At 36.7% G+C, this 15,599-nt stretch overlaps 3 protein-coding genes across 3 annotated transcripts; 1 reads left to right on the forward strand and 2 right to left on the reverse strand.

Moving 5' to 3' along the window:
* Positions 1 to 3,214: 3,214 nt before the first annotated feature.
* Positions 3,215 to 7,281, reverse strand: LOC110842201 (cytochrome P450 4c3). Its single transcript, XM_022087911.2, has 8 exons — positions 7,097 to 7,281; positions 6,590 to 6,787; positions 6,336 to 6,521; positions 5,713 to 5,921; positions 5,520 to 5,648; positions 4,818 to 5,061; positions 4,566 to 4,751; positions 3,215 to 4,172 (listed from the first exon to the last, which is right to left on the reverse strand). Exons 1-8 carry the CDS (start codon positions 7,254 to 7,256, stop codon positions 4,006 to 4,008), a joined length of 1,479 nt encoding a protein of 492 aa, XP_021943603.1. The 5' UTR covers positions 7,257 to 7,281; the 3' UTR covers positions 3,215 to 4,005.
* Positions 7,282 to 7,792: 511 nt separating this feature from the next.
* LOC118434068 lies at positions 7,793 to 10,559 on the forward strand. The gene is made up of 4 exons (XM_035846804.1): positions 7,793 to 8,290; positions 8,568 to 9,243; positions 9,816 to 10,111; positions 10,332 to 10,559. The coding sequence occupies exons 1-4, from the start codon at positions 7,843 to 7,845 to the stop codon at positions 10,469 to 10,471; spliced, it is 1,560 nt and encodes a 519-aa protein (XP_035702697.1). The 5' UTR covers positions 7,793 to 7,842; the 3' UTR covers positions 10,472 to 10,559.
* Positions 10,560 to 13,612: 3,053 nt separating this feature from the next.
* On the reverse strand, positions 13,613 to 15,307 carry LOC110842207. The gene is made up of 5 exons (XM_022087914.2): positions 15,220 to 15,307; positions 14,987 to 15,140; positions 14,829 to 14,906; positions 14,699 to 14,764; positions 13,613 to 14,281 (listed from the first exon to the last, which is right to left on the reverse strand). The coding sequence occupies exons 1-5, from the start codon at positions 15,235 to 15,237 to the stop codon at positions 13,713 to 13,715; spliced, it is 885 nt and encodes a 294-aa protein (XP_021943606.1). The 5' UTR covers positions 15,238 to 15,307; the 3' UTR covers positions 13,613 to 13,712.
* Between the last annotated feature and the right edge of the window lie 292 nt (positions 15,308 to 15,599).

Here is a 15,599-nt window from a genome sequence, read left to right on the forward strand (position 1 = left end):
TCAATTTGAGTTTTCTAATTTAGCCATAAGTAACCCATACACTTTTAATCTACATCTTGAAACGAAGTTTAGCAAGTTTTTTTTTAAATTTTCTGTCATGATTATATCCATTATTAACCTGAAATTAATAGGAAAAAATTAGTAGTTCAACTTATTCGTTGATTGGCATAATGTGTAACATTTTTCTTGCATGGGTTGTGAACGGGGACACCGTGGACAAGACAGGCCATAATTAGAGACCCGGCTATAATTAGAGACCCGGCTAAAATTTTTAAATCTTGGTCTCTAGACCCGGCTATATTTGGAGACCGGCTATAATTAGAAGAGTGCTATAAATAGAGGTTTTACGGTATTCCACTTGCCACTTGCAAGAAATAACGGCGATAAAGTGGTTTCTTGCAGATATTTTGACCTGCAAGTAATGCAAGGCGAAGAAACTACTTCCCGCCGCGATAGTTCGTAGGGCGTGTCGATAGATGGCGCATATTTATGTCTTGCAGTTTTTTGCAAACGTTTTTTATGCTGCAAAATTGCAAGAAATGATACACTAATGAGTCAACATTTATGACCTACTGTAGTGTTTCCCGTGCTGATTGAGCATTGTACAGTGGGTGAGCCACTAGGTGGCGCTTATGTGTTTACAATGCATTGCAAAAAATTACGAAAATATGAAATCAGAAATGAGAAATCAGGCACTGATAACGCTTAAAATTTATTGCATTTAATTATTTCGTGTAGATTCGAACCCTATAATCGAACACATCACCGTTCTCCTCTTCCTCGCCATGGACATTGGATACTTCGCATTTCCCGCTGTTATCGCCTCATTAGTTTTCTTTATCCCATGCCAACAACCTTTCTTGGGTTCAATCTTACTCGCACCAAGTTCCTGCCAGATTTCAAGTCCGCTTGAGCGCCTTGGCCTGGCAACACTTGAATTTGCCGCTTTTCACTACATGACCCTTACCATGGGCGTCTTTACAGGGTGTCTCCTCTTCGCGGGTATGCTCCACTTGTGGCTCGATTCGTCCAAACTGTATGCCATTACCGAGCTGAAATTGACCCGGAAGTACAGAGAGCTTCAGATCTACGAAAAATTGTTCAATTCCTGCGTCCAAGGTCGCATTTTCCCCGTGATCGTCTCATTTTGCCCAGTAGTTGAAATACTTGGGGGATTTGCATGCATCCGTCTTCGTGAGGGGATGAACATCTTAGAATTTGCATTCATCTGCGCAGAAACCACGCTGGTAACGGTGTTCACGCTGTTCTTCTTCTCCGGGGCGGGTATGATCTACACGGGAAGCGTGAAATGGTTGCGAGATTGTAAATCGGGAGAAACAAATCGTGTTAATAGAAAAGTCTTAGCGTCTCTGACTCCATTGAAAGTGAGGTTTGGTCAGAATTTTGTGGATGGACTTACTCCATTAGTTTTGCAAGAATTTTGCACGGTCCAAATGATCAATTTGTTATTGTTATATTAGATTAATGAATTACGTATTTTTGGTCGTTTTTACAACTTTGTGACTATGCGGGGTGCTGTGGACCTAATCGCAAGTGTTTGTTTTTAAGCATTTTTGTCTATCAGCGACTGCTTATCATATGAGATCCCTGCCACGAGAAATATGTTAGGTTTGTATAAAATTGTTTCAGTATGGAATAAAATATAATATATTGCTTCATGAATTTTTGCCCACGAAGTTTCTGGGGCAATTTCTGCGGAAATTTTCAAAATAAATATAATTTCGTGCCTTTGTCAAGACCTAACTTCTCTGTCTCACAGAAAAATAGCTATTAGGTCGCAAGTTTCGACAAGTCTACATATGTAAATAGTACTATTCGTTTTAGACTCTCCATCCACCCAAAAGAGCTTTGGATCAAGCAAGTCCAACGTCGAAAAAAGGCTTCCAGGCACGACGCTCAAAAATTATGTTAGCCGAGTCAGCCGAATTATCCTATTATTTAACACCAGCTTATTTTATTTTGACGTAGAAGCCATTCAATTACCCGAATTCTTGACACGAATTGAATAATTTGAACGCCAACATAAAATAAACTGTTGTTAAATAATAGGATAATTCGGCTAACTCGGCTAACATAATTTTTGGACGTCGTGTCTGGACGCCTTTTTTCGACGTCGGACTTGCTTGATCCAAAGCTCTTTTGGGTGGATGGAGAGTCTAAAACGAATAGTACCTAAATATGTGGAAAAGGTGAATGATTATCTTGATAAATAAGAACCAAATACATATGTGCATATGTACGTAGGTAACTATTTACTTAATACGTAATTTCCAGTGTTGCTTCAATCTATTTCTTAATAATTAATAACCCTGTCTCTTATCATACGAGGGAAGTTCAGTAAATAAATACCAGTGGTGTAAATTTAACTCGATAATGAAAGGCGTTTATTAATTCTGTGTAATTTCCCTTAATTAAAAATTATTACTTATTATTTATTATCAAACATAGGGTAGTTCTATTTCACCTGATATGGGACAGTATTTACAAGTATTTACAATTATCTCATTTCATACTTATACATACATATGTGATAAGAAAGAGAAGATGTGCAAATACTGCATTATTGGTTTTTTGCTTGTTTTTTAGTACTGATTGCACAAGATTACTTAAGGTTCTTGCTACATATTAATGATGAAGGATTAAAAACTTCTTTATGATTAACAGAGGGCGGATATGTATGTATATCTAACTTTTTCATATCAAATCAGATCGTACTAAAGCTTTGTGTACTGTCATCCCATCGAAGCGTGATCTCAAAAATTCAAACATTGTTTTCCATATTTCACATATTTTAGGGTTTTCGTACATATACATATTTTCATACATATTTTGAGTTATTTTTCGCACATACACATATTTTCCTACATATTCGAGCCTTTTTCTAAAAATAAATTTTTGAATACATATTTCGAGGTTTTTTATGTGAAAATATTTTTCTTTATTGAGAAATTAAAGTTTTGTCAAAATTAGATTTTCATGATAATCATGAGGGTGGTTTCATGTGAACTACTAGAAAATCCAGTTTGCCCCATTTTTCAAGTCAAAAAATTACCCCTGAAAATCTCCAAATGTAACTAATGTCGCATTATGGGTCATTAGATGAAGATTAAAATGATATATTTAATAATTCGTTTATAAGAGTGTTAAAAAGTTGAAAGTTTTGGACAATTAAATTTAAATACAGTAGAAAATTGCAATAGACAAATATGTTTTATATGCATATTTTCCTGTTTTTTAAGCACATATTACATACATATTTTGAGGAATTTAAGTACATACATATCCGCCCTATGATGATTAAAGATTTCCCATCCCTTTCTAACTTGTTTAAAAGGAGAAAAAATAATGAGGAAAATGTGGATTTTTATATTTTCATGGTATTGAGTTAAGTTCCAGAGCATACATATCTGATTAATTTGTTCAACAATATTCACAAGTTTTTTGTTGGCTCACTTGTCCTTGTATAATTCCCAAGATATTTATGCAGATAATGTCCCCGTGACAGTGATAAATAATCAAGATTTGCTACATATTTACATTTAATGTCAAAAGTTACTTCACGTGGCTTAAATGCAAGTATATATGTTTGTACATATATATGTGTATGCACATACTATACAGTATTAGAAAACTGGTATTAAATCATTACTGACACATGTTTGTGACTCTACCAGAAGGATAACAAGGGGAATTGCAGTATTTATCATTCGGAAAGAAACTAGATATGTACTGCCAATCTGGTAAGAAATAGAATCCGAGGTTGCCAATTTGGTAGGAAATTACTACCAAATCTATACCAGAACGGAGTATGTACATATGTGACTCTACCAGATTTTTAATAGAACAAAAGCTACACGACTATTAATTTTTTATGTAATATGTATTTTTTCAATATCTAAATATGACTAATTGGTTTATGATTTAGGGAAACGTATTTCAATTTACAAAAATTTAAATACATTAGACTTATTAAAATATGTATATTTAGACTTTTTTTCTTGGCGTTAGTGTCATATAAAGAGGTTGGCTTGGTCCGGTGATGAATCCGTACGTGACACGGACATCTTTCTGGGGAACATTGGTGGACACAACATACTCAGAAAGCACCAAGGCTAGGATGACTTTCATCTCTATCATGGCATATTTTTGTCCTAAGGGAAACAAAATTCAAAAGGTGTAAGAAGCACGCAAACAAATATTAATGAAATACATAAATTAGAAACTAAAATCAATTAATAAAGCCTACTATTCAGGATGACTTTTCCCGCGAAAAGGCGATTTGCTTAAATTCTGTTAAATTTTTGGCATGCAAATACATTTCGTGTTTCCCATTTCGTATTAATGAGATTTTGAGATTGCTCCGCCCTCTTAGTTTTAATTTGAGGGACAGGAGTCAGCTATGGAATCCCTTTATTTAACTCAAATTTTGAGCTTAAGTTGAACGAAAACTGATAAAAATTCGCAAGCTTAACGTGAGCGGAATTTAAACAGTTTGAAAATACCATCCTTAGTACTTAACTTAACCAATAAATTATGTGTCTCACCAATGCAATTTCGAATTCCTGCCGAGAACGGAATGCAAGCAGAGGGTGGCATTTGAGCAATATTTTCCTTTGTAAACCTGAGAGGATTGAAGGTCTCTGGGTCTGGAAATATTTCTGGATCTCTGTGCAAGTGAATGATGCTGAAATTCACGTCAACATCTTTGGGAATTGTTAGATCGCACCAATCTAATTAAAGTTATGTTTGTCATTCATTAAAGTCAAAATTCAAAAAAATGGTCTCGCGAAACCAACTTAGTTTAACATCCTGTTTAATCCTCCTTGTAATGTTGGTCACGGGTGGAAATATTCTAAGCGATTCTCGAATACACATTTCCAAGTAGTGCATTTCCTTCAAATCATCAAAACTTATTGGATCTTGGATGCCCTGTTCTCCAAATATTCTGCAAAGTTCTTGTGCCACTATGTCTTGATGGAGAGGATGAGCCGCGAGGAGATAGAGGGTAAAATTCAAAGCGTTGCTGGTCGTATCTGACCCCTGATTAGATAGGATTAAATTTTAGGGTTTCGTATGTTGAACTAAATACATTGCTTAACCTCACTGCGACCAATACGATGTATTTGAAAACACGTCCCGAAGATACTAAATCATATCGTGTATCAAAAAGCAATGCAGATTTCTAAAAAATTTTCAAAACTAGGAGTATTTTTTCTGTGGAAAGCTCTAGGTACACGAATGATTTTTTTTAACTTTTGTTCTGAACTTTTGGAATTTTCCCTATATCAATCAACGTTAAAAAGTTAAATAGTTGATTTTTTTTGTGCTCTGGTAAAAATTAATCTGAAATTGGAAACTGGTTGAAAGTACTTATGGTCTTTTATATGAAATCATATAGGAAGTTAGATAATTCCTATCAGATGTGGTTATTAAATCATAGTCCAGGGAGATTTAGCATTATGGGCACAGTGAGATTAAGGAATTAGTCGAGATTTTACCGCGGCCAAAAAGTTTTTGACATGATCAGCAATATCTTGAATGCTGCGAGGTGTCTCTAGAAGAATATCCAGCAAACATCTAATTTCCCCGTCTTCTTCTCCCTCTGTCTCATTCTTTTCTTTGATGTACTAATTAAACAGAAAATTATAAATTTTGAACTACAGAAATTCCGCATTGTAAATTCCTGCTTACCTGCAAAACCTCTTTTATTACTTTCCCATTGAAACTGTTTTTTTCGTCGCGTTTTCGTCTAGTTAATTTTGATAAACAGTTTAGAACCCTCCATGGGTTTAGCAGGGAGCCCTTTACGCTATCCGCATTTTTCCTGATGCTTTGCGCAATCTCCGAGTCTGATTCTATCTTTCCACTTGCAGAAATATTCTTCCGGCCGAGGAGAGATTCTTTTGAGAAGATGGAGCATTGTTGTCAGAAATAAGTAAAGCCGTGTTTATAGTTCACGTCATTATGCATCATTTCACCTCGATTTTTTTGATTCGCCAGAATTTATGTGTTCATGATATTTATTTGGGGTATTCACTACGAGTTCACATCATGAACAAAAAATCAAAGTTGGCAACATCTCAAAAAATAATTTTTTGGAAATTAATTTGAGCATCTCCAACGCTATGATTTATATACTTCGCAAAATTGTTTTCAAAATTATGCACGACACGAACATGCGAACTTTTAATGAACACCCTTGTTGTTTTCCAGCCAATGAAAATTCGACATATTTACATGAATGAAATGATAATTACGTGAACTATAAACACGCCTTAAACCTTGTTTTATTAACTGTACGCATATTTACTCACCATAAACTATGCCTAGTGCACACTGAGATAAAAGAAGGTGCAAATCCGTCGCCACATTTGCCTCAATTTTGCCCAGCTCATTTCTCAAATTCTTTCCATGCTTGTTGAAAACTTTTAAAAATCCGTCAAACATTCCTGGCTTGAGGCCTCCATTTAACTGTTTTCTATCCTGTCGCCATTTGTCGCCTAATTATTTTGATCGAAATAAACAAATATATAAATTATTTTATATATAAAATTTTAGTATATCGGACCTTGCGAGAATGGCAAGCCGTCGCCAAACTTTTTCCGCAGGACGTCATAGTCCAACCCCTTCTCGATATGGGTGGCGGACGAGAGGAGCTGGTGAGTCGTTCGGTGCTCCGCCACAACAATGTAGGGCGCATTAAGCCGCCAGACACGACAGCATCGCCCATATTTTGAAATGTACTCACTCACTCGTTCAATCACCCCTGAAAAATATTTTGTATAGTTAAAAACGACTTTTCGCAATACATCTTTGCAAATTTAGTAACGCCTTATTTTAAATGAAAATACATACATACACTGAAAATAAGGCGAGAAATGAAAATTCAGTTGAAGACAAGTTTGCGAAAAATCGCGTACGACGATGGCAATTTGCGTAGCTTATTTTGCAAAAAATAGGACAATTCTTCGCAATCAAAAAAGTTGAGAAAATATATAGTCAAGTGACATTTATGAACAATTTTTATGAAGTTGACGTGAATATCTCCAATAAATTTGATCGATCTCTTTCTTACCATCAAGGTCTCCTAGCACTTCGAATACGTTCCCAACCACGGGATAAATTGGGGCGCCGGGAAACTTATTAAATTTTTTCGCCCTTGATGTGAAACGCTGCTGATAAATTGACCACAGCGTTCCTATGAAGATGTTGAAGAAAATTATGGTAAGAAACATAACGTAAAGTTTACTGCTAACTGGACCGTCTTAATGAGTTTATGGAAGCGGAAAGCAGGATTTTAACTAGGTACAATTTGTTAAATACGGATTTAATATGTGTTTATATCAGTGGCCGCGGAAGCCGTGGGGACACTTGGGGATATTAACATTGTAGGAAAACGGAGGGGTATAAATTATTTGGGCAGATGATGGCAACTTCGAATAATCGTGGAGACATTGTCCCTCTGTTCCCACGCTTCCGCGGCCAATGAACATGATCCTGTGTGAAAATTGTGTTCCACGTGTTTTTATTAATGTTGTAGTGGATTAGGAACATACTTTGCAAACTGGTCTTCAGTTATATTTGTACCAAGGCTGTACATACATATGTACATATCTATTTCGTAATGTTGCTACATTTAAATAAAGCAACACTACAAACTGGAAATTCTCACGCTTTTATCGTCGTCATCTTCGGTAAGAATTTTACACATGTATTAATTATTCGGCTCTTAATTCCACCAATATTAGTCATATTTTTGCACTTACGACTTCACCACTTCGTATTGTTAGTTTACTGAATTATTTAAAAATTTCGACAAAAATGGAAAATCGATCTCCGTCTCGAGTCGTATTTTCGATTTTCCTCTCCATAATTTTGGTTTTCTTCTTAATTCCTGTCGTAATTTTTGTTTCCATTCCGTTCCTTATTTACAGGGAGGCAATCATTATTGCGGCAAAATTACTTAAGAGGGACGAATTTGACGCTCCTGTTGCGCCATTAAGTGCAGCGCAAGGGCCTGAAGACATTTATAGGGGCGAAGGTAGAATTAATTCGACGGCGTGTTTGTTAACGTTACGGGGTCCGCCGGATATTGAAAAAATTCGGAGGGTTCTTACGGAACGAGTTTTTAACAGACGAGACCCGAAAACCGGAAAATTAGTGAATCCGGTGCTATCTCAGAATGTAGTGCATTGGTGTGGCTATCCGTTTTGGAGGAGGCTGACCACCTTCGACGAACAAGAAAACGTCCACGCTTATCAAAATGATGGTGATAATAAAATAATTTGATTTTAACTGTAAAATTTATTAGTTAATAAGGAGATTGCGAATTAGGACCTCCCCTCCCCCATACTTTATGAACGGCGATTTAAGGGTTTTTACGCTATAGTAGATTCTCACGTAAGCGCGAAGTTTCTCATTTATGTTAATGACAAATTTAGCGTTTGAGTGAAAATGTAGTGTAAGAACCTGAGTTCACAAGCTCCCCATTTTTGCAAATAGCCAATTTTTGCGAATTTCAACACATTTATTTTCTTATTTTTCAGAAAATTTCACTTGCACTCTCAAGTTTGCGGAAGAGCTAACTAAAAAACTTACTTATACCCCATTTCGCCACGATAAACCTGTCTGGGAGATCATCATCTTACCCAATCTCATCTCCGATGATTCTAAACCGTCATCACTTCCCGAATTCGGAATAATATTTCTGGGGCACCACGTTCTCACGGATGGATTCAACTTGCTCAGAACGTTTCAGCAGATGAGTGACACCGCGGAGGAATTTAATTTCATCAAGCCGCGCGACTACCTGCACGGCTTGACCAGTAAAAAACAGTCATATTGGGTTGGCCAAGTGGTAAAATGGGTCAAATTTTCGCTCAGAGTTCCCAAAGAGTTGGCCGAATTCTTGGCAGATTTGATCCTAAACGAAACGTGGAGAAAAGTTTACGAGGAGGGCGCTAAATTTAAAAAAGGACCGTTACATGGGGCGTCTCGTGGAGAGGGTGTCATCGTCAAGAAGGCGGAGAAACTCGTGGATGTCAGCAATCTTAGTAAAATCAAGGAGATTTACGGCGTCTCGGGGACATCCGTACTTTTTTCGGCAATTGCTGGTGCCGTGAGAAATTCTATTTTTACCCCGGGTTCTCACATCCCTGGATCGGTGTTGATCACTACACCGCTCCCGCTGCCGAGTGCTGGGGCAAAGTTGGAAAACAGTTTGTATGACGAAATCATTTTTATGGAATTTCTCAGATAAATTCTTGTATTGGGTGTACTCACGTCAAGCTTTGAATATCCTGACAATTTAGCATAGCAACATAATTTGCGAAGTTTTGAGGCATTTCTCAAATGGAAAAACCGTGTTTTCGCAAATTTGCCCAGCAAATGTGCATAATCCCAAATTATTTCACAAAATCATAATCACCAGAAAAAGAAATTACACAAATCCATGGAAACAACACCAAAATACGTATTTTTTTTAAGTTTGCCAGATTTCCGAAGCATATTTTGCGAATTCCCTTATGGCACAATTTTTTGACCTTCCCAAGTTTGCTAAATGAGTGGCGATGCGAAATAAGACGTTATCTTGAGTATTCTCTAAATAAATATGCATATAATTTACTGAAGGGTGACTGAGTAACATATTTACAGAATGACAGAAATTCGGTAAAATTCGAAATTAAATCAGTTAGATTGAATAGATTTTACCTAATTGTTATGCCACTCCATATTTTACTCAACTTTGAGTAAATTTTATACATCATTATTAAGAATGTGTCATTATTTTTCAGTACTATGGGCTTTCTAAATATTGGACTCGCAAATCCTGATCCAGTCGCCAGGTTGAAGCAGGTTCACGCAGAGGTTGAAAAGTTGAAGGGGTCCACCCTTCCAGGCGTTATTGCGCTTTGTTTGAAGCTTATTGGATGTCTTCCTCGATCCCTAATTGATTCCATCTTCGCACGTGGCGCGAATAGTTCAGTAATCACTGTTTCAAATTTGGCTGGACCAAAGGGAAAAAGTGACGTTGCTGGACATGAGCTCCTTTCGTACAACGTAACTCTCGGTGCACAGGCCGGTGCGAAAGGTGAGTTTCGAAGTTAGGGGATGTCCATAAATTACGTCAATGTAAGTTTTGCGGACAGCTCAATTTGCGCCACATGTAAAAAAGAGGGCGGTAGAGGTGGGGTGTGAAAAGTGGGAATTTTTGCGTGACATGATTTATGGACGTCCCCTTAAGAAATTTGTAATTAATCATTTATTACATTTGATGAACTTTATATTATTTCCTACTTTCCTATTTGAAGTGCTCGGAGTATACGTGTCATCAATTCGTGGAAAACTTCAAATCAAGGTTTCCGGTGACGTGCAGACCCTTCATAGCGAGGAGAAGGCTGATTTATTCGTAAAAAATTTTGAAAAGGAATTGGAATACTTACTTAAATAAATCTAAGGACTGTATTGGTACACTGAAACTTGAAAATTTATGCCGTGATCAATTGGTAAAAAATAAATGTATTAAAAAATAAGAAATATACATGAAACATCTAGTCCAGATGAAATCATATTCTTTGTTGGCCATATGGCATACATAATTACATGACTTTTGATCACCACTTGTTTTTTAATTAAAATGCTTAATAAATTTGCGTGATGAGCTCCTGAGCATATTTATTACGTTTCATGTCTCCTTCTTTTAATTGAATTTATTCAATTAATGGCATCATAATCTATTGCTTACCAAACAGCGGTAATAATGAAGCAGCGGAAGCAAAGTGTCTATATTTCAGGTTGAATTTTCATGGGAATATCCGCCACAAAAACCAAGTCCCCTTTAAAATTAGGCATCGATAACGGGAAATATTTACATATGTATACATAATTTAGAAAATTCAACACTTTCGTGGGTTATATGATTGTGCTTATCTACGTACGGACAGGGTAATCACATTAAGTATCCTTCATACAAATGAAATGCTAAAATACATTCATATTTATGTCCTCCAGTCAGCCAGTACTTAATAAAGGAAATATTTAACTTGCATCCATTTCTTCATCGCTGACTGTGCTTGTTAAGTGCGACGTCGTCATGGATACGAATCAAATGCTTAATACATTTTCGAAATACGCTTCAAGGTTGCAACACTTTTCAATTCCTCCGATAAAATATGATGTTCAAAGAAAGCGAGTAATTTTCCGGGAATACGGGAACAAAAGTTTACATGTTTGGTATTTCAATGGCGTGTTCATCATGGGAGGGTATATCGTGGCACTCTTGTATCTCTTGGTTTCCCAGTTGATGGGTCGCGACCGCGTTGCGGCGCCACTGGTTCTTCTTTACGGGCTACAGTGCGTTTGCGCCATTTGCACAATTTCTCTAAGTTTCGCGATGGTCATGTACGGACGGGATTTTGTGGCTGGATGGAATTCGCTCCTGAATATTGTGCGAGGTAAATAAAGCGGGGTTAAAAGTAAATTTGGAAAAATATGTAAAGGGTGTCCCAAAAATTATTTGCTTCACACAATCCTTAAATATTTTGCGAATTTATTCTTAAACTCAAAATTTTTAATTGGGCCAAAGTTGGGTTTGAGATACATAGATTTGAAAAAAAAATCATAAGGAGTGTTCCAAAATTTATAGTTTTTGTGAATGTTTTTATTTCTAAACTTCAAATTTTGATGCACAGATTACGGAACAACTAGAGAAGAAGACCTTGTCGAATCCCGCCTTTGGAAATGGATGCACTACGTGTCGGATAGTTTATCTCTGAACGCTGTAATTGTTGTTTTTGCAGCATATGCTTTTCAGCTGGATGCTTTTCACCCCATTTTGATAAAATATGAATCCGAGCATGACAAAGTTGTTAATTCGTTCCGATTCTTGACCATCGCTGTAGCCTTGTTTGAAGCTTGTAGAAACGTAGTTTTCAGCATTTTACTGGAAATCAGCATGTACCGAATGTTCCGAAACTGTATCGGTTTCATGTTGAAGGAGTCATATTGCACTCCGATAGAGTTCATATCATCCCGAAATCGGATGGAGTCTGTGTATCGGCATTTGCAAATTATTTTAATCAGCATGGACGGGTTTCACGGGTGTGCAGCGTGCAGTTTGAATTTTACCGGGTTAATTACTGGGGTTGTTTGCAACTTCTTTACAATCCGGTTATTCTCAATTTTGCCGATTTGGTTGTATCTCGTTTTTCCCAGTGCGGCCAGTACGACGCATGCCCTCATGTATTTGAAGTTGCCGTGTCTCCAGTACATCCCGGATGGGTCGGGTGATGTCTTGAGGAAGATGCAGATGTACAGCACCCTGTTGCCGAAGAGGAGTCGGGTAATTGTGCAGCGGAGGATAAGGTCATTGCCGGTGTTAAGATTGTACGCAGAAGTTGGTGGGGTCAAGGTGCACCGATTTGGGAGGAGCTCTAAATCAGCATATATCGTTTACGTGATGACGTATACGATTAATTTGTTGCTCTTCGTAGGGCAAGATGCGATACAAAGTTGGGGTAAAATGTATTTGTCTCCTTAAGTGATCCTGACAATACCTGCTGGACGTGAAAATAAATAAAGACAAAATAGAGATATGTAACTTATCGAAGGAAAAAGTTCTGTAAGGGTACATACATTCACAAATATTTAGGTAATCATCTTGGGATTTTCTAAAAATTCTTCAGCCTTAAGTAAGGTTTACAGGTCAATAATTTGCGCTGAATGAAATTGCCGTGAAAATTTCATCGCATCAACAAAATGAAATTTGAATGAAATTTGCGAGAAATAAGTTCATTTCACGCAAATTCCATACCTCAGTTTACAGGTCATAATTTTAAATCTGACATTACTAGTAGTCATTTCTTTAAGTGAAACATGGTAACCATGATCATTTTATCGGTTATTTACTTTAATTTGAAAATTTATATTGCTTTCCCTGAACGTTGTAATGTTGTCGTTATGCCAACAATATACAATATGACCAATAACCGAACTTTTCACGTGAAATAATGTACAAGCATTTCACGGAAATTTCATCGAGTTTGAGTGAAAATTTCACTCGAGTGAAAATTACGCGTTGTTTTCACCGTTGACGTGAGAACCATTTTGTGAAATTTTCACGCCAAGCTGATTTCACGTGAAAAACATGACCTGTAAACTGCGCTTTGGAAATACATCTAATTTCAAAGTATGTAGTTTGTTTAGCATTGGCATGTTAGAAATACGGATTACTGTTTATGTATGTATGGTAATAAAAATAAATTCTCACAGCAGAATATTTGTACAATAAACTTGCCTGGCCGAAATTGAAAATACTTATCATTAATTAAGTTTAGAGAGTGTTTATTTTTAATCGATACATATATGAAGATTAATCATGAACCTTAATTAATGAGTTTTTCACCTAACAATAAAATCATTTTACGAGTGTATTGTACTGAAAATTCCACATACATATGTACATACCTATGTATGCATATAATTGTATACAATATGCATATAACCTAAGATTAATTTTTAAATATTTTTTTAAATTAAAAGCATGTCACTGATAACATCACTGTTTTCCCGTATAATTAAAATCTAACTGAAAATCAAATAAATACATCTACAATAATTGATGATGACATACACTATATATTTTTATCACATGATTACCACATTTCGTTCCAATTCATACTCATATTCTGAATTTATAACAAATTATTAATCACATCAAATCCCCAGGCTCCTATGTAGGCGCCAAGGCCACCTCCTAAGGCGCCAAACAGTCCACTAATTGCTGCACCGTACAACGGCTTAAACAATGCTTTCAAAATTCCATCCCCCGTTGCGAGAGATGTCGCCAAACCGGCCGTTTGTGTGAGTCCATCGACCATTGATCTCTTCCCAAAACTGAGAGGGTTGGGCAGGGCCTTAAGTGGCTCCAAAATTTTTGCAGGGCCAGATCCGACTGCTTCCACAGGTTTTGATAGAATTTCTCCCGGTTTGCCGACCGCTTGCAAAGGCTTTTCGAGAACCTCTGCCGGTTTGCCGACCATTTCGAGGGGTTTGGCGGCAATTTCCTTTAAAGGTTGCGGCACTGCTTTTTCAATGGATTCCAATGGTTTAGAGGAGACAAGGTTAAGTGGGTTTGGGATTGCGTTGGATAAATTGCTAAGAGGTAGAGTGAAAGCTGCGTCTGGTTTGGCAAAACCAAACCATCCAGATTCGCGAATTTTGTTGCCTAACATGGCACCTGCTCCGGCCCCTAAGGCTCCACCTAAACACATAAATTATGAAATATCTTAGGTTAAGTGAGTGATCCTTAATAAATATTGTATGCAAAAATAGGATATTTTGTCCATAGCTATATGTATGATACATATGTACACAATAGTAAGGTAACATTGAGTCAATTCATGCAGTCCTTGGTATGTAACACTGCAAAGTCTATAAATTCTGTAAACTAACAAACTTTTACAAAAATGACGAAGATTTGTGAGGAAAACTAGCTTACAAATTTTGGTAAATTTACTCAGATCAATGGCGTCTTTCAATTTTATAAAAGTTTGTAAAATTATTTTATAAGGTTTACAAATTTTACAAGTTACCAACATGAATTGCTTCATTATACGTAAAACTTGGCATTGCGATCGAACAACGGTATACAAAATCATAACTTTATAAATGCACGTGCCTATTGCTCCTCCAATCACGGACAGTCCATTTCTCTCGGTTTCTTCGAATGCTCCAATTGCCCCTCCTGAAAATTAAATCAAGTCTGATAATAACTGTGTAGCTTATTTAAGTGAGCAATGATCACGCACCAATTGTTCCACCAAATGCGCCAAACGCCAAACTAAATTCGGGACTGACAAAACCACCAGTGGCGGCGGCAATTCCACCTTTTAAAATAAAATTTGGGGTACATTTAATTACGAAATTATGTAGATTTCACAACAATTATTTGGAGATATGTACATACCTCCTAAGAGTCCCCCAAGTACGGCACTTTGGCCATCAAAGGTGTGATCGCCCAACTCATTTTCGTAATATTGTTGCTGCGGGGGATCAATCGGGAAGGTGAGAGAGTTACTAATTTGAACCATTAGTGACATGAGGAGAAATCCTACGGCGTCCTATGTAAAAAATTCAATGGAAGGCTAAAATTAAGATACTTGGTGTGGTATTACAGCAGATATTAATTTAGAGTTTTACCACTTTCAAAATTTCCATAATTGATAAATTGTGTGGGAATGAGGGAACACAATTTAGCTATATATTTAGGTTGCGTACCCAACCAGAGTCTCACGTTCGAATAAGGTTGAAAAGGTGAGTCGCGAAGAGTGCATGTTTTCCAGGAGATCCGGAAGAATGGGTAATTGAAACAGGGTTCCAAACTCGTGTTCGCCATATTTGCATGAAAAATTGCAGGATATTGTTTTGAGTTACAAATATTTGTTAGAAAACGGTATGCATGTATATGTATTCAGTTTGGAATAAAATCCGGTAGAATTTTACTGATTTTATTGATCAACAAAGCCTTGTCCTTAATTTTTTATATGAATTGAATATAAATTCGTGCTAATATTTTTAGC

The sequence above is a fragment of the Folsomia candida genome, unplaced genomic scaffold (genome assembly GCF_002217175.1).
Source record: "Folsomia candida strain VU population unplaced genomic scaffold, ASM221717v1 Fcan01_Sc001, whole genome shotgun sequence".
In the NCBI taxonomy this organism is placed as follows: Eukaryota; Metazoa; Arthropoda; class Collembola; order Entomobryomorpha; family Isotomidae; genus Folsomia; species Folsomia candida.